Source organism: Sceloporus occidentalis, unplaced genomic scaffold (assembly GCF_023333645.1).
Source record: "Sceloporus occidentalis isolate IW3139 unplaced genomic scaffold, rSceOcc1.0.p SCAF_12, whole genome shotgun sequence".
NCBI lineage: Eukaryota > Metazoa > Chordata > Lepidosauria > Squamata > Phrynosomatidae > Sceloporus > Sceloporus occidentalis.
Window position 1 is genome coordinate 6,593,002 of NW_028316992.1, and position 18,628 is coordinate 6,611,629.

The following is an 18,628-nucleotide window of genomic DNA, read 5'->3' on the forward strand; positions in this document are numbered from 1 at the left end:
TCAGATCTAGGTTATACATGATTGTGGAACAGACATGCTTATGCCATTTACATGAAGCATTGTCATGGGAATATTTGTTATGAAGGTGTTTTATCATAAAGAAAGAAGGAAACAATCAAAAGCATGATGGACAGCAGGAGTGAGGGGACAGTAGGAGTACATTTCATTTGGAGAACCTAACCTCTGATGTACAGTGGATAATGAAGAGGAGGTGAATCCTGCTGCTGATTCTATTTGGTCCTTCAAAACGCTCCTGCCGAACCCAAATTGGGTCTGTGGCAAACACACGCCATGGCTCCAATTTGCCTTGAAGATGGCCAAAAAAGGAGCAGCAAAGATCCGCTCCTTTTTTGGCTGGCTTTTACAGCCCTGTAGCAGCAAGGTATTCCAGTGGTGTGCAGTGTAAAAATGCCACACCGCCCGAGCAATTTCAAGCTGCCTATATCTAAATAGTTGAGTGGCTTCAAGATGTCTTGGGGTCTGTGGCATGTAAATGCCAAACCCCCACGCTTCCCAGAAGGCAGCTTTACTGGACCATTTTTTTAGCTGTTAGTTAATCATTAATACACTTTAGAAATGTAACTCAACTGCATTTACATTAGAAGGTAAAAAAATAACTATTAGGTTTCTGTTATTTTGCCATTTAAATTTATATTAAATGTATGCAATAAAACCCTTAACAGATTGCAGCTGAGATATTCCACCTATTATTTTATTCACTCCCTCCTCCCCATCCTTGTTTTAAGCTTGGGAGACTATAAATGAAAAATACAACAACAATGAAGTTGTTATGTAAATATTACAATTGTTGTTCAATGGTCTGTACACTAAAAGGAACAAGTCTGTGGATATGTGAGAATATGACCAGGTTGCCACAATATCTTGCATAAAATGAGAACACATTCTGAGCAAGTTCCTAGAATAATATACTCACATGGGGTTCTGTAATTATGGATGCATCTACACTGTAGAAATTAGCTGCCATGTCTCCATCCTATAGAATCCTGGGATTTGTAGTTTTGTGAGGCATCAGAACTCATTGGCAGAGAAGGCTAAAGACCTTGTAAAACTACAAATCCCAGGATTAACGTAGTGCCAAACTGCACTACTTCTACAGCGTAAATGCACCCTATTACCAAAGTCAAGGAAAGCTGTGCAAGATTAGATTTTGGGCAAACATGAAATCATGTAAACTTTCTTACATAATTTGACGGATAAAGGGAAGAGATTGTAAGCAACATTTTTCTAAATTAAAACACTGAATAGATAGCATTTAGTTACATAATATACTCTGACATGACTGGTTTCCCAATCAATCACTTTCTTACCATGTGTATTATATGAAAGTAGATCCATGAGAGAATCAGTTCTCATGAAGTAGTTTGTTTTCAGGCTATAGACATCCTTTGTGGTGTTAGCCAAAGAGTAGGAGCCTGACCAGTTGTAGTAATTGCTGTACACATTAGAAGAGATCTCAAAAGTGCCTAGTAAAGGGACCCGCATTGTGTAGTATTCTGGGATGGTGAATGGTGGAACCCTGTACTCTTGTGAAGGCATCTTCATTCCCAATGATTCCATCACCAATGGAGGTGTTCTTACAGTCTGGGGCATTCTTAGGTCATAGGATGATCGGCCACCAAAAGGCACTGGGATGGTGAAAACAGCACTTTCCTTGTTCCAAGTGTACTTAATCTGGCCATCACTGCAAGACAAAGTAAACCAGAGTGAGAATATAATGTAAGAAATTGTGCACGTCGCTTGAGAAGCAGATGTATAACAATTCAGATTATTTATATTATTTTATTTATTTATTTCAAGGATTTATATCCCTCGTTTCTCCCACAATGGGATTCAAGGCAGGATTCAAGGGATTCAGGTTCATTCATTTAGCCCAGACTGGTTTATTCAAGGTGGGAAAGTTTAAAGGATTAGGTATAACTACTCTCTAGGATCTCTGTCAGAGAAGGGTGTTTCCCATCAGTGGTTATACAAAATCCTTTAAACTGTACTACAGACTGACACAGATTGGGCTTTAGTTATGTTTTTAACTTTTGTATATTTTATGTGAATTTAAATTGTGTGTAGATGTTTTTGTTTTGAACTTACTAAGATTTTAAGTGTTTTGTCTGTGAGCCACCTTGGGTCCCTTTGGAGAGAAAGGCGGCATACAAATGAAATAAATAAATAAATAAATGAACAAACAAACTTGGGACCTTATGTCAAGTTTGCTGTTGTTATGTGCCTTCAAGTCATTTCTGTTTTACAACAACTCTAAGGTATCAGTCATATCATAGAGTTTAGCAGCATGCATTTCTTTCCCTCTAACAATACACCATGCTCCAGAAAACTCTTTATTGTGGTATTTGTCTCATTAAGGCAGGTTTATGTTGTGAATTTGTAGTCTTCCTTCATTTTCCCATTAGTTCTTCTGTCCCTTTTCCTATTACACACACACACACATGCTCTCTCTCTCTCTCTCTCTCTCGCACACACACACACACACACACACACCTGTTAAGGAGGAGAAAATAGAATAATTCCACAATGTCTTTTTTTGTACTGCTAAGACTCATATGTCTTGAAGCACATGTGATTAAGAACCAGCTGGTTTCCACTTCTATTAAATTAAAATTTGCACCAGTACAATGAGTAGTGCCATTTACCTCCAAGAAAACAAAAGGCTCCCAGAAACATTGAATAAAATATATTATAAAGACTTCTCATATTTTCCTTTACCTTCTCCAGAAAAGTTGTTCAGGAATGCTGATGATGTCCATGTTCTGAAGATTTAGCTCCTGAAGTCCACTTAATTTATTCTTTAAATGTTGGGCATAAGGGACATCTCTGGATGCTTGATGTAGCCAAGTATTAGTTGCCTACAAGTGCAGAGTAAGGTATCACAGTACAAGAAGTTTATGATTTATGGTTTACACACATGCACACAGATGCCATGCCATCTGTGTAGAGTAAACCTCTAAAGAAGATAGGAAGTAGGCCTAATCAATTTAATTCATATTCACCCATTTTTGGCTCAGTGGCCTTGTTAAGTAGAATAGCATTAACCCCCATCCCTCCCCACACAAGGGCCATTTCAGAAACCTCAGACTATATGTAGGAGGACCCTTCATTGCAGATCTCCCCACACAGGAATTTTTAGAAAAGAGAGTTTCTATTAGTGTGGGAAAGGGCAACAGCATGGTCTCCTCACTGCATGGATTGTGACTTCTTGTTACTCTGGCAGCTTATTAAAGAATCATGTTGCACTAGCTCCTACATTGCTGGTTATGCGTCTGGCATTACTAGGCTTTTGCCTTCTCACTTTAATGAATCCACAACCATCACCATCATAGAGGATGATCATCCTAACTCATGACAGATGCTTATCTATCTTATTTTATGTCAACACTATATCAGATACACAAGCACATTGCATTTTAGGTAACATGTAAAGTGATTGACAAGTACATCTTAAAAACCTAGCTGCATAACATTCCCTACTTATTAGGTATTAGGGTGTTTTTGTTTTGATGTAGTTCCATCTTTCTTTGAAAAATATAATTAGATTGGATTGTTTTAATAGAAATACCCCAACTCCTCAGACAATAAAAGCTGTAAGTAGTGCTGACTAGTGTCATTCACTAGTAATCTGTTTGCACAGTGCTATCTCTTCCTCCTGCATCTACAGTGATGACTTCTAATTTAAAAAAAATAATTAATTAAATTAGGCCTTTCTTCTCATTAAACATGGCTAATTTTTGCTGGAAGTTTATTTCTCTCTGCCATATTTCACCAGTTCTTCCTGGGTTTTATGGGCATTATTTATTTATTTATTTATTTATTTATTTATTTATTTATTTATTTCTATAGCACTGTAAATGTAAATGTACACATTTTACTCATACTTGCTAATTCTTATTATACTTAATATTTATAAGAATCATGAGTATTCCTTATAAGGAGAATTTGACAAAGTATGGTGGATATGGCAAATATGCCCACTTACTGTTATAAAATGTGAAATAATATGTCGGAGTGTCATGTCTGTATTGGCAACTTTGTGGTCCAGCAGTTCACTGGCTTGCTTCTGCAAAGTCTTGGAATAGGCATCTAAGTCTATAGGCAGTTTGCCAGACATTTTCTTCAGGGCAGCATTCGTGCCGGAATTCCACTGTACTTCAAGTTTTTCATCATCTAAAATTCATTTTAAAAATCCAGTCAGTATTAGTATCCACACAGTCTGTTTGACAAATCCAAAAAGCATATATATGCCTTATACAGATGCTCAAACTGAGAGAGAAGAAGGTAACTGGGAAGACTGGGATAAGGCAAAGGCATGCAGAGAACAATTTTGTTTTTGGTAGTGGTGGTGTTTTGCTTAAACCACCAAGGCCTGTTACAGACAGCCAAAATAAAGCTGCTTCGAGTCACAGTGGAGGTATGGTGTTTCAATGATGCATGCGTCCTAAGAGTCCAGAAGCCACACCAAAGCCACACTCCAGTCCTTAGGGCTGGAGCATGGCTTTGGTGCGACTTCTGGACTCTTAGGATGCATGCATCATTGAAACACCAAACCTCCACTGTGACTCGAAGCAGCTTTATTTTGGCTGTCTGTAACAGGCCCAAGATTCATGCAATAGATCCTGCTTCCAAAGATGTGCACTTTAAATGACACACTGCTGGGCCCATGAGTTTGATTTTCACAGCCAGTTTGGTGTAGTAGTTTGAGTATTTGAACTCTGGAGACCAGAGTTCAAATCCACACTGTGCCATGGAAGCCCACTAGGTGACCTTGGGCAAGTTACAGTTTCTCAGCCTTAGATAAAGGCAGAAGCAAACCTCTTCTGAATAAATCTTGGCAAGGACACCCCGTGATGGGTTTGATTTAGAGTCACCATAAGTAAAAAAAAAGACTTGAAGACATACAACAACAACCTGAATAAAATAAAGCTTATAATCCTTTCACACAAAAATCAACTCTTGACTATAAAAAAAAATCAATTTCTGCAGAGAAATTGGTGCACAAACATCTTGTTGCTGGTGTGGCTGAAGAACTAAGAATCAGAGCAAATTCCTCAGGGATCTAGCAATCAATCAAGATTTGTCTTTTGCTTACTCCTGGTTTACCCTGATTGGGATTCCATACAGTCACTGACAAGACTGGAGCTGAGACTTTTTACAATTTTCAGTTCCAAAGTCAGTTTTACAAACAACAGCTCTATCACTGATCTGTGGTCCTCAATAAGTAAGACTGTTATCTGTACTCTCTGATTTTGTGGTATACTGGTTGTATCATTTACACTTGCATTCTTTGTGTTCTGCATATGTCAACTGCTATGCAATGGTGAGATCTAATGGTTAGATAATAAAGGGGTCCAGGGTTGTGGTGTGAAATGATCCTCACAATTCTGATCCTTCATAGTACATTGGATCAAATGTCTATGGTCTTTCACATTGAGGAAATAGCTTACCGTATCTCAAAACAATTCTCTCTGAAACTGAAGAGCCATGAGCTGTGGCTGAAGAGTCAATCTGAAACATCACTCCATTAGACTGTTGCAGCAGTGATACATCTGTTTTAGCTTGAGTCTGCAAGCGAGGAATAGAGATTGAAGCTTCCATCGATGACTCTCTCCCAGCATGATATCTAGAAAAAATAATAATAAAGAAAAACACAAACATGACTATCGTTTCTTTTCTTTTACTGCTTTTAGGGCTTTACTTTACATATTAGTAATGGCTGAAATGTGTGTGTGTGACAGAAAGAGTAATTTCAAGTTCATATATGTCAAGTTGGTCATTATTAATGTATGTGAATTGTTGCTATCTGTTGTTATTAACTTTTGGAACAGCTAAAAATTATATTAGCTGGAAATAGTAAATTAAGATAATTAAGGTTAAGCTAGCCTTCCTCACCTTCTTTGGTTAGGCTGGCCTGAGTTGTCTTTTGAAGGAAAGGTAGGATATAAAAGTTATTCCAGCTTGGGTCTTTTCACTCTTTGAGCCTTTTTAGTTTTCTATGCAGAAATTTGTATGGCATATTTTTCTAAGTAGATAATTTTTTGTTCACATTCACACTGACTACAGTATGCTTGTGCACATGCTTTTCAAATATATGCATCCATATGCATATTTCAGATGCATTTTTTCTAACACATTTTGTTTTGGTTCATTTTGTGAATCACATCACAATTTCTGAAATGTATAGATTTCCAAACAATGATTTCTGCTTCCAGTCCTGGGAACCGAGAACTGAATAACCTCACATTAATACTTGTGCATTAATAACTACTGCCCACACCCACCAGCATTAGTTTCAGCTCCACAATCAAAACAGTCAAAATATTTCCAGTCCTTGTCTAGGCACATATAGTACAATGCTAGTCATCATGTCACTGTTGAGCTTGGCAGAGAGACATCTGTGCCAAGTATATTGGCATTTCAGAAAGGTCATTCCAAGCCGTAAAATTTGCATCCCTTACAATAATGTCTTAAGATATTAGGATGTTCCTCCAAGTACAGACCTGAGGAGCAAGGTCTCTAGTGGCTCAAGGACCCAATGGGTCCCTCTCTTATTTTGGCAAAAACAACCCTGGATTCAAAAGGGCAGGGTGTTTCACCAAATGTGGAATAGGTAGAAGAGTTTTGACAGTGATATCTGCAAAAAGTAGGGAAAGGTTGTGACATTACCCTACACGTCCTGTAAGAGTAACTTCAGGAATCTTCTTGTTGTTGATGTCTAAGATAAAAGCATATGCTTTCCTCCGCTCAGTGGAAGAATCGGTAATTCTGAAATTGGTACCAAAATCAATGTCAAAACTGGGAATCTGAAGGTCACTGGTAAGGATCTGTTTGCCTCGGTTGTATCTGAAGGTCAAAGTAGCTTCACTTCTCTTTACACCTGAAAATACAATGGAAATGAATGGTTTGCAGGCAGCATTAGTATAATTAACTAATAAAGTTATATAAATGTGATGGACTGCAACTACTATACCACAGCTAAAACACGCTAACACATCTGAAGAATACCAGTTTCGGAAAGGCTGGTATAGTTTGCCATATATATAGTAAATAAAAATAATTGTTCAAAGAACTAAAGGAAACATAGAAAAGTAAATTACTTGAAGGGGGGTTGTTTGTTTGTTTTGGGTCTTGGCTCTAAAAAGCTCACCTTTTAACCTATTTCTGGAATCACACATGCTTGTACATCAGGGAAAAGCATTGTTGCCAAGCCAAATTTGAGAGGTATTATTATTATTATCATTATCATCATCATTATTATGCTTTATTTATATAGCGCTGTAGATTTACACAGCACTGTACATACAAACAATAAAATACATAAAAGTAAACTTGTCCATGGCGTACAATCTAAGAAATAATAGCATAATACATATAAATAATACTTAACAATACAGGAAAGGGTTCAATAAAGTAAGGCAGGCAACAAATTAAAAACGTGTTATACCTAAAATTGGTTATACAGTCCTGACGGGATAAGCATGCATGCATGAGCCAATTCTCTGGCTCAAATACCCCTTGTTTAATGTGTGAAGAGCTGAATTTTCTAGTGATTTATATCATGACCTTTCAAGGATGCTGCAGCAAGGGACTGAAACAGAATTTTTTTTGGGGGGGGGGATTGGTTTCTATTCTTATGCAGATTGGTTTCTATTCTTATGCAGATCTTAACTCTGCAGCTTTTACCTCTGAAAATAATAACGCAGTATCTTACCTTCAGCTTGAGCAATGAATTTTATGGTGTCTACCAAGTCTTCCTCCTCTTTCTTTAGTTCATAGTTAGCACTTGCAGTATATTCCTTTACTTCTCCTGTTGGGTGGAGTTCCACATCATATCTAATGACATCAAAATGGAAGGTGAATGTGTCACTGTGAATAACTAAATACACAATTTATATGCAAATATCCTTTAATAATCAGCTATCAGGAAAAACCAGTAGAACCTGGGGCATTCATTTTGAAAGTCTAAAGAAGTATTTAACAATGGCTAAAAATGAAATTGTAATTTTGTTGGTAGTACCAGGCGGGATCAGGGCGTATAATGATCTCTTGACAATAATTTCTGTTGTGCCTCACAAACCCTTGACAAATACACATGTGCTTCTTCCAGGGGCTGGAAAATCAGTCTATTTCCCATTCGTAGTACATCTACATGTGAAATGTCTCTCTGCTCACCCTGCTCCATGCCTCTACAAACTAAACTATAACATATTTGTCATCAGAGATGCATATGCACTGTCTACTTTCATTGTGCATAATTTGATACAGGTCAAATAATTTTTGCTTCTGATGGACGAAGGTGTGATTGTCCACCGTGCTTCTAAAATGTCATTGAGGTATGACACTTCTCTGCAGACACTTCATCAACAGGAGAGATATGTGATGCCTCAATCACATTTTAGAAGTGCGACAATCACACCTTCGTGCTTCAGAAGCACTTCAGGAATGTTTTGCCGATGGTAAGGGCCCATGTGATAAGGTCCATAAGACCATTTCATACAGGCCAAAGAATCTGACTTTGTGAGGTTTGGTTTCCAGTTTTTAACAATGATTTTTCTATTGTGATGAAGAGGAACTTTGAAGTGTGAGTATGATCATCACAGACCTTAGGATGTATTAGTACTAGAGAATATGGGTGAGGGGGATTTTAACAGTTTCTGATAAGAATTTGTCAGAATTCACCAGGTGTCTTCATATTTGAGATGGAAACAACTCAAGGTTGTTGCTGATGTTGTTGTTTTAATTAAAGCATGAGAATATAAAAGTGACAGATTTTCTCCATTCCTTTTCCTCTGACTGGAAGCAACATTTGAAAGGAAATGACAGAAATAAAATAAGTTTTGCATGTAATAAAGGAAAACAAGAATTTATGTGGATATTTGCATACTCTACATGGATGCAGAATCCATCTTTTAACAGTACAGAATTTTTGTTAGATTGAGGCAATGGAGAAGCCAATACAGAAAATGTAGGCTATTTATGTAGAGAAAGCCACAAGAGCAAACTCACCTGGTTTCCCCAGTGAGTGGATAATAAGGTGCTGCTTCTATGGAACTTGCATTGGAATATTCTACCCTGATACACATGTCAAGACCAGTGAAGTAATGTGCACAAGATGTCCGGGACTCTCTGTTCTCGATCAGAGGAGGAATCACTTCAGTCCGGGTTGGAGTGACCAAGTGCAAGACATTGCTGAGGTAAAAGGTAGTGAGAATGGGGAAAAAATTGTTATTTTCTCCTCTACTTATAAGATTAGCCTTTCTCAATTTAGTGTTCTCCAGATGGTTTTGGACAACAAATAGAAATATCCCAGCCTTGATTTAAACAGAAATCTGTAGCATTGCATATAGACAAACTGGCACATTTAAAAAAATGTTTTATACATTTCATCCTAGGACCTTGCAAGTTTAGCAGTGCTGATTAGGGGTAAAAATTGAAAAACTGTAAAACTGCAGCCTGCAGAGTAGCCCAATTATTTGATTCCTCTTCCAAAGATATTCAACTGGCTAGAATGGGGTGGAAAACCATAATTTTAGGTTGTTTCACTAAGCACATTACATCTCAGGAATAACCTTAGATGAAGAAAGAAAGTCTAAATATAAATCAGCACCATGGGCTACATAACACACTTTGACACCACTTGAACTGCCATGGCTCAATGGGTATGAAATCCTGGTATTTGTAGTTTGTTGTGACACCAGGCGTCACAAGGCTTAATATATCACAAAACTACAAATCCCAGATTTCCATAGCATTGAACCATGGCAGTTAAAGTGGTGTCAAACTGCATTATTTCTGCCATGAGGATGCAGCAAAGTTATAGCCAGGAGGAAATTTTGCAGGAAAAAAAAGACAATGGCAACTGAAGAAATGGTTGTTTAATGTCTCCATAATGAGCTTAAGCATGTTATGTTGTTCGGTATGAATATGGAAAAGACAGAATAGATTTTGCAAATCAGAAACTAACAAAAATAACTTGCAACACTCATGTTCTCAAACAAATACCTGAGGCTGAAGAGCTTGGTTGGAGTTTTTGGTGCAGGAATAGTGAATTTAAGCTGTCCAGCTCTCAACCCAATATGAGTTTCAATTCCAGACTCATGGTACATGTTGGTGTTCATTTCTACACCACTTCTAGCAAACTCAGGGATGTTCACTCCTAGATGAGTTACAAACTCAACTGCCATAGATGGCTTAGCAATAAGTTCTGCTTGCATCTATGGGACAGATATGAAACACAAACATTTATTGATTTAGTTCCATTGATTTAATCAGACTAGTCTAGGAGTAACTAGATTTGTAAATAACCCACTATAAGTTGTGCCTTTGTGGATGTCATTGGACTGGAGCTCCTATCAACCCTAGCTAGCAGAAGTTAGTTCTGAAAGATGATGGGACTTGTGATTCAATAATATCTGGAAGGCCACACATTGCTGCTATCCTATCTGAATTGATTTGGTAAGCCAACACGTGTTGTTGAGTAGGTGGAAAGAAGGCTCCTTGGTCCCAGAACTCATTCTGCATATTCCTACCTTTGGACAGTCTTATGCTGTTTCATTATGCAGGCAGAGGGTGCATTTCTTCATAGGCGGATGGATTTCCCCTCCATGTCAGTGAGGTAGATAATGTTTTGGACCAGAATATAAAATAGCCTCAGAATATGATCTTTCAAAGATCATTAAAGAAGAAAAAAAAATTCACAGTGGTTCAAAACCTGAGCCATCACAAAAGTTCAGGCTGAGATACTGAGATCTCTTGTAGTCCAGCAAACTCTGTATTTAATGGTGTGAAAGCACTAGTTGCATCAAATTGTTGGATCAAGTTGTGGAGTTAAATAACCATTGTGTGATACTGCTGAGAACTAAGCTGTTGAAGCAAAAGAACAACAGCCCAGCCAATAATTTCTTGGGCACTTTAATTGTAGAAATTTGATTCCAACATAATTTAACTATTATTAATTTTGTTATTGCATATCTCTGTTTATCTACTAATCATACACATTAGTTTCAGTACATCTTGGGACTACTATTCTTCTCATTAAGCCAGCATTTACCAACACTGGCCCAAGGATTTTAGCTCCTCTAGACTTCCTAGACTACTCTTCCTCTGGCCCATAAGGGGGAAAAAAAGTGAATTGTCTCTGTGGACACCTGTAGAAGGAGTGAATCTTCCTTTAAACAGGTTGTGGAGCCTTCCTGCGTCAGAAATGGACTTCCATCCACTCTTGGTGTTTTTTCTCTCTTTTTAATGGCATTGTGTGCTACACATAGAGTGATTCAGGAGCAGAAATGTTTTTCTGAAATCTCCAGTCATGTCTTCCATGGACTCAGAATATCCAAAAATATTTGTAAATGGCCAAAAAGCATGTTTTTCAAATAGTGAGAAACACTAACGAAAAGAATCCTGGACTGATGAGATGCTTCCCATACTTATTCAGCACCAATTTATATGTGGCTCTTTTGTGCAGGAAATATTTCTGCATAGAAATACAACTTTCCCTTCAGAAAAACTGTTTCTCTGCAGAAAAGTCTGTTTCCTGCTGTTTCTGTGCAAAACAACCACATGTGAATTTTGGTCAAAATAAGTCCTGAATTGTGAATGGTTTTCAGAAACTGTGATTTTCAAAGATTTTCTAACAGTGGGATGAAATTTACTAAAATTACTCATTTCTTCATTTCAGAAGAAACTTAAGTAGAATTATATCCCTGTTCATCACTCCATCAATTCCTTGCTTGTACAATAATATTTAGAATCAGAAGACATCAAAATGACTCACATTCCTCTGTGAAAGTTTCACTCCGGCCTTCATTCCTGGAGTGGCTACTCCAGACAGAGCAAACTGTAGCTGCAATCCTGCCCCAGTTGGCAACTCAAATTCATTGTCCATGAAGATGTAGTGTGCAAAGAGATCATTCTCTGTCCCCTTCGACACTATCTGGACAATCTGCAGGAACACAGAAAAACAAATACAATTCATACAAATGTACCAAGCACTGTCTTTCTTCCCCTAGAAATGGAGCATAGCTTTTTTCAGCCTTTCTGCATCTCATGACAGTTGTGCAAGTACAATTGGCTCTCCATATCCACAGACTGCTTATCCACAGATTCAGCCATCCACAGCTTGAAAATATTTTTTAAAATTTTAAATTTTAAAAAAGGAAACCTTGATTTTACCATATTATATAAGGAACACCATTTTACTGCCCCACTGTATTTAATGGGATAAGCACATGGGGAGTCCTGGAACCAAACTGTAGAAGACACTAAGGGCCCACTGTGGATACTTTGTTGGAGAGTTTAGAAATATTATGTTAAAATCAAAGGTGTTGCTGTTCTTCTATAAGAACACAGTTAATCAGACTTATTCACTATTACTTGCTGTTTCAAAAGAATTGGACTACATTATTGATTACCAATGTAATACTAATGTTTTATGTCTTTTGTTTGTTCTTAGAATATAATTTTACTTCCTAAAAAAAACCTTTTAAAGGGGTGTGGGGGTTGAGTAAATATTACATGTTTGAGTAAATTCTACATGTTGCTCAAGAAAATTGCAACCTTAATACTGTTGGCATTAGAATGGGCGAATACATGTTGACTGTCCTTTCTCTAAAAAGTAATGGGCAACAATTGTTACATTTAATGTTATACTTAAGCTCGATCTTATTATAAGCATTTTATTTTAAAAAGTATTTATTTATTTGTTGTTGTTTTGGTTTTGAATTTTTGTTGTTAACTTTTCCTCCAGTGAGCAAAAGGCAGTGTATTTGGTTCTTTTTCCCATTGGGTTTTCCTTTCCTAACCTTGTTAGGTAGTTCAGCCTGAGAAAATCATTGACCTAAAGTCATCCATTGAGTTTCATGGCTTAATTAGCTAGTTATAGCTCCAAGCCACCACTACCTTTCATTGCCATTATAGTTTTTAAAACTTAATAAAAAATACTCTATCCTTTCTTGCTATTCAAATGAAATTAAAGCAAATACCTTTTAGGGCTTTAAAAAAAAGAAGATACACACATTGGAATGCTAACAGCCCCGGGACTGTAATACTATTAGGCTATTTCTGAGGTTGTTCCCTTTAACAATAAATAACTTAAAATAGTTGTAGTTATACCACAAAAGAAGCAGAACTCAATTATTACTGCAAAAATAAATGCATTACAAGTAATACATTGTTTTAAACCAGTTCCTTCCAGGTTCTGCCAAATCTGATCTTTGAGCTTGTTGGCAAATGGATGTATCTGTTTGCAGACAGAGGAGAAAGGAGAATGTTTGGTAAAATCCACTTCGTGGTCATGTCCACTGTCATTTTGAAGACTTACCTTCTCAGGCACAGTCTGCAGAGTTTTAAGGCTTTTCAGAATCAGATTTCCCAGTAGCTTAATGTCACTGAGTTTCAAGTAGCCCAGCTCTTCTCCAAGGATTTGGAGATAGGCTTTAGCTTCAGGTGATTCTTTGGTGGTGATTTCCTTGACCAGTTTCTCAAAATTAAGCATGATTCCTTTCATAACATCCTGAGAATGTTAAAAAGAAAGAAAGAAAGAAAGAAAGAAAGAAAGAAAGAAAGAAAAAAGGGAGCAATGTCAGAAATAATACACCATTGTTGCTAAAGAGGGCAGGAGCATTTATACTTTTAATTTGCCAGTTTTGTTTTATTTCTTTATGTATGATGCTTATATATATATATCTGTAAAAAAACATGAGGGTATATTTGGGATATTTGTAAATGGACTGAAAGTGATGTAGAAATATTAAATTAAATTGCTCAAGATAAATATACCACAATATCAATATACCACAATAATAAATATACCACAATATCCAGCCATCCCTTTTACAGCCAGATCAGGGCCACATCAACCACACACCGTGGCCCCAATCTGGCCTTTCCAAAAGCAGCTCCTTTTTGCACTCTGGAATGGCACCATGGCTTTACAGCGCTTCTTTGGTGCTATGTTGTGCAGACGCAGCACCAGAGGAACGCCGTGACATTGCGCACCTGCAGTGCAGTGCGTGGCATCATGCTGCCCCCGGGGGTGGAGCCGGGACATGCACTGTGTAGACACTATGCCCCAACTCCACCCCCAACCTGGCCCAAACTTCCTGTCTGCAGACAGCCTTAGTCTCAAAGGTGCTCCAAGATCTCTCTACATACAGACATTCTCATACTGGTTTTGAAAAAATCAAGAGTACAGTATCATCTAGAAAATGGCAGCATACCTGGTCTTGTTTTCCATCCTTGGTGTATTCAAAATATTTAGCGAGCACTTGGGAAACTTGCTCAGGTACTTTGCCATCAACCCAGTACAAAGCTTTGGTCGCACTGTCAGGAAAGAACCCTTTTGGTCCAAACATGGCTTCCAATGTAGGTTCAAAGTTTTTCCCATCCAAACCAATCTAATATGAGGAGGTGCAAGAAGAAGAGGTGAGCGTAGAAGTTTTTTCAACTGAGATCCCACATTAACTAAAGGAGGCAATTATACACATACACTACAAACAGAAAAGGCTCTTCACCATCAGAACCAAAAGACTTCAGTGCTGGTAATACCCTACAGCCTCAAAATTTTTAAAATTAGATGTTACTCACTATTTTTAAAAAGTAACATCTTGTTTGTCACTGTAAGAGTAAAAGGGTGTTATTAAATGTGTTACTTTTTCTAAATAACTTTTAAAGATGCAGTTAAACTATACAAAATGTCAGCCTACTTCAAGGGACATATCAGAATAATTCCATAACCCATATTATGGTAATACTATAATATTTTTTTTGTATTCAATACTATTATATACTAAATATAATAAAGGTATTATTTGCTACTGTATAGATCTTGGAATTTATCTTACAATCAGAATGATGCCCCTTACAATAGTGTATGATGGTTTGTTGTTGTCTGCCTTCCAGTCATTTTGGACCTATGGAGACCCTAAGGGTTTGCTTGGCAGAATTTGTTTAGAGGGGATATGACTTTGCCTTCCTTTGAGTATGAGAAAGCATGACATGCCCAAAGTCCTATCTATATATCCTATACTATGGGAAATATGTCACAGAGTTCAACTGGGCTTATCCCAGGTAAATACAGAAACACACTGAAGTCCCTGTTTGTGCTGCTGCCTCCAACTGTATAGAGAAATTTCAAATGTGAAAGTAACGAGTCACAGCTCTTAAGCTTGGCCACTATATGGATGGAGCTTCTGGTAGGATAAGAACATACCCCAATTTAGCAGTTTTACCTCTAGTCCATTGGGTGGCTAACTTTTGCTAATGGACATGCTATCAGCATACACTTGGGGGGGGGGGGATTTATTATATTGTTTTTATTTTGTATTTTCTGCATGACTCCAAGGGCAAAAAAATGCATGATATCAACTGCATAACATACATAGAAGAAAGGTAGTAAAACTGAGAAAGGATCTTTTGTACCTCAAACAGATCCACAGGACTCACTCCAAAAGCCCCTAGAGTTGTTTTTAGCATGGATTCCCTAGGTAAATAGCTATTTGGCTCAAAAACCAGATTTCCCACCAATTTTCCTGAAATAGGTTCATGGGACCAAGGCATCGACAGACTCTTGAATACTTGGTAGTTTCGTGAAAATTTTCGGAAGTCTCTGGCTGTTGGAAGCTGTTCCCTGTTGATAGCTTCTTGAATGTTGTTTCTGAGCCTGATGATGTGGAAACAGAGTGTCAAAGTTAGCAATGTTTCTTTTGAAAATATTTAAGAGAGATTTTTGGATCTGCCTAAAACAAGGGTGGGTGACTGTTGTGGGTTTGGAGATCAAAATGGCCTCTCCAAGCGATCTCAAAGGTCCACATCCCTTGGAAAAAAATACTAGGTTTTGCCCCCAAAGGCCCCAAACACTTTTCAGGGGGCATGAAGGTAATTTGTCCTAAAGCACACTGAGGTCAACTTCTAGATCACTTCTTGTGTGAGAAAATTCTCCTGGTCTTGAAATGGGCTTGGGGCACAAAAGAAGCAATGTTCCCTGCACCTTCCACATCTTTCAGGAGGTGGAGAACATTTAAAAAAAAATCAAAGAAATTTTGATCCTGGGGCCCACAAAAAGACACTGAGGCCTGCACACAGTCCATGGCCTGCACTTTCTCCAACCCTGGTTTAATACACCATTCTTGGGGTCTCACGAGAGACATCTTTATTTAGTGGCTTAGATGCATGTTGGCTAAACTCAGAAAAAGGCAACAGGACTAGCAGGAAATACATAAATGCAAGCCTCTCTGGGTGGGGATGTTACCTGCCACCTCTAAGAATGCCTTTTCCAAGGTAGCCACCCACTTCACTTCATGGTGAGGATGTGCTCACAACCCTGTGTCCAGTTCTGGACACCTCGGTTCAAAAAGGATGTAGACAAGCCGGAGTGTGTCCAAAGGAGGGAAACTAAAATGGTGAAAGGTACGGAAACCATGCCTTATGAGGAGAGACTTAGGGAGCTGGGCATGTTTAGCCTGGAGAAGAGAAGGTTAAGAAGTGATATGATAGCTTTGTTTAAATATTTGAAAGGATGTCATGTTGAGGACGGAGCAAGCTTGTTTTCTGCTGCTCCAGAGAATAGGGCCCAGAGCAATGGATGAAAGCTACAGGAAAAGATATTCCATCTAAACTTTAGGAAGAACATCCTGACAGTAAGAGCTGTTTGACAGTGGAATACACTCCCATGGAGGGTGGTCTCCTTCTTTGGAATCTTTAAACAGAGGCTGGATGGCCATCTGTTGGGGGTGCTTTGATTATGAGTTCCTGCATGGTGGGGGTTGGACTGGATGGCCCTTGTGGTCTCTTCCAACTTAATGATTCTATTATTCCTTGCAGTTGCCTACCTGATTTAGAGATCCCTGATACATCTCTCATTTGGTAGGGAATGGGCACCTGTCAGGTGTGCTTTTAATGTACATGCTACAATGTTGTGTCATGGTTGATTATATCTCTATCCTAAATCCCTACACAGTCGGAATAGGCATGTTACCCTAGCTGAAGAAGGACTGGGACACAGTGAACCCTATGGATTCTGGCTTTAGAAAGAAGCCTTCAAAATATTTACTAACACACTGGTTTGAGTTTCAACGGAAGGTACAAATCTGAAGGCACACCAGTAGATTCTGTAACAACTTTACTTACAGCTCAGTATGTGGGTCTTCAGAATCTAAGATGTTAGCAATGTGGGAGGCTATGAAGCTTTTCACTTGTTCATTCTTGTCCCTCTGGAGAGTTTTAAGGACTTTGGAAATGTCTGAGGAGGAAGGATTCCTCATCAACATCAGATAAGCTGCCAGCCGTTTATCAACTGGAGAGGAGGCTTCCTGGAAAACCTTAACCAGAAGTGCTTGGTCCTATAACAATAGGAAGAGTGGGATGTTACAGTATGAAAATAGTCAACAATTAATGAACATTGCTATTCAAATAAATATTTACTGTAACTCTCTACATATGAAGCCTAAGATATTTTAATCCCAAGTGATATTCTTTTAATTTAGTCCTTATTGTAAATGAAATATGCTGGAGATCCATCTACAGCACCAATGTGATTAGGCCACATTTCTGGTTTTGTGTTTTTAATCTAAAAGTGTTTGAATTTGTTTATATTGTAAGCTGCACTGAGATCCCACAATAAAGGTAGAGAGAGACAGAGAGTTATTATTAAATAACATTAAATATTATATATGAACATGTAGTTTTATTTTATAGGAAGAAGAAACAAACAAACAAACATGACAGTAAAGTCAAAACATATTCTGTTTTACCTCCTCGGTAATACTCATTTTTCTCAGTGCCTGAATAGCTGCTTTCTGAACTTCAGGAGATGCAACGTTACTTCTAATACATGTTTTTAGATAATGTTTCACATTGGTGTCCTCATTCAGTGCTTTTCCCATATTGCCAATAGCCTGTTGATCACATACAAAAGGTACAAATCAGTTCTTTCCAACAAAGAATAATAACAGATAACCAAAGCCTGGAAATGTTGCTTTTGGGTTCCTGACACTCCAAGGTTCCCTAGCCAGCATGGCCACCCCACCCCCAAATAATGTTTCTGAAGACTCGTGTAAACAGGAACAAATAATGCATAAGTTCTTCTTCTTATTATTTTTTTTTAAAAAAATTACCTTCAGGGCCAAGTAAGTGAGTTCATCATCCTTGGAACATTCATTGCCAATCAGTGATATCATAAAATTTCCAACATCATTTATTTCTTTTGTCTGAGGGCCTACTTCATAGTAGAATCTGGAAGGTAGGAAGAATGTATCACAGGTCTACGGAAACTTTCAGGGACTATGCACAGGAAAGAAGGAACAAGTGGTATATCCAAAGGCCATAGCCAGCTTGCATAGACATTTTGCCTCAGCTATGAGAACTAGTGATTTGAGAAACCCATGTTTTTCTTCTCGTTCATTGAGAACTTGAGGAGAATTTTTTTAAAAAAAATATTCGTTCCAGAAGTCCCCCTTTCAAAGGGTGATTTCTTCTCTCCCTTTCAGCAACTAGCGAAATATTTTTCACAGATTTCTCGAATGACAAGACAAGTCGAATAATTACGCTAATTACTTTGCATTTCAAACTCAATTACCATCTCAAAAGGAAGTTTGGCAGAGGTTTAAAGAAC

At 37.9% G+C, this 18,628-nt stretch overlaps 1 protein-coding gene across 1 annotated transcript in view; it reads right to left on the reverse strand.

The window, feature by feature from the left end:
• Positions 1-18,628, reverse strand: part of APOB (apolipoprotein B) — a 54,324-nt gene that overhangs the window by 14,820 nt on the left and 20,876 nt on the right. The window contains 15 exon segments of the mRNA XM_089477639.1: positions 1,329-1,702; positions 2,737-2,876; positions 4,004-4,191; positions 5,469-5,644; positions 6,688-6,898; positions 7,733-7,854; positions 9,028-9,210; positions 10,024-10,235; positions 11,795-11,962; positions 13,340-13,531; positions 14,238-14,414; positions 15,439-15,679; positions 17,146-17,357; positions 17,769-17,912; positions 18,132-18,249. Coding sequence (XP_089333765.1) covers positions 1,329-1,702; positions 2,737-2,876; positions 4,004-4,191; positions 5,469-5,644; positions 6,688-6,898; positions 7,733-7,854; positions 9,028-9,210; positions 10,024-10,235; positions 11,795-11,962; positions 13,340-13,531; positions 14,238-14,414; positions 15,439-15,679; positions 17,146-17,357; positions 17,769-17,912; positions 18,132-18,249 — 2,858 coding nt within the window.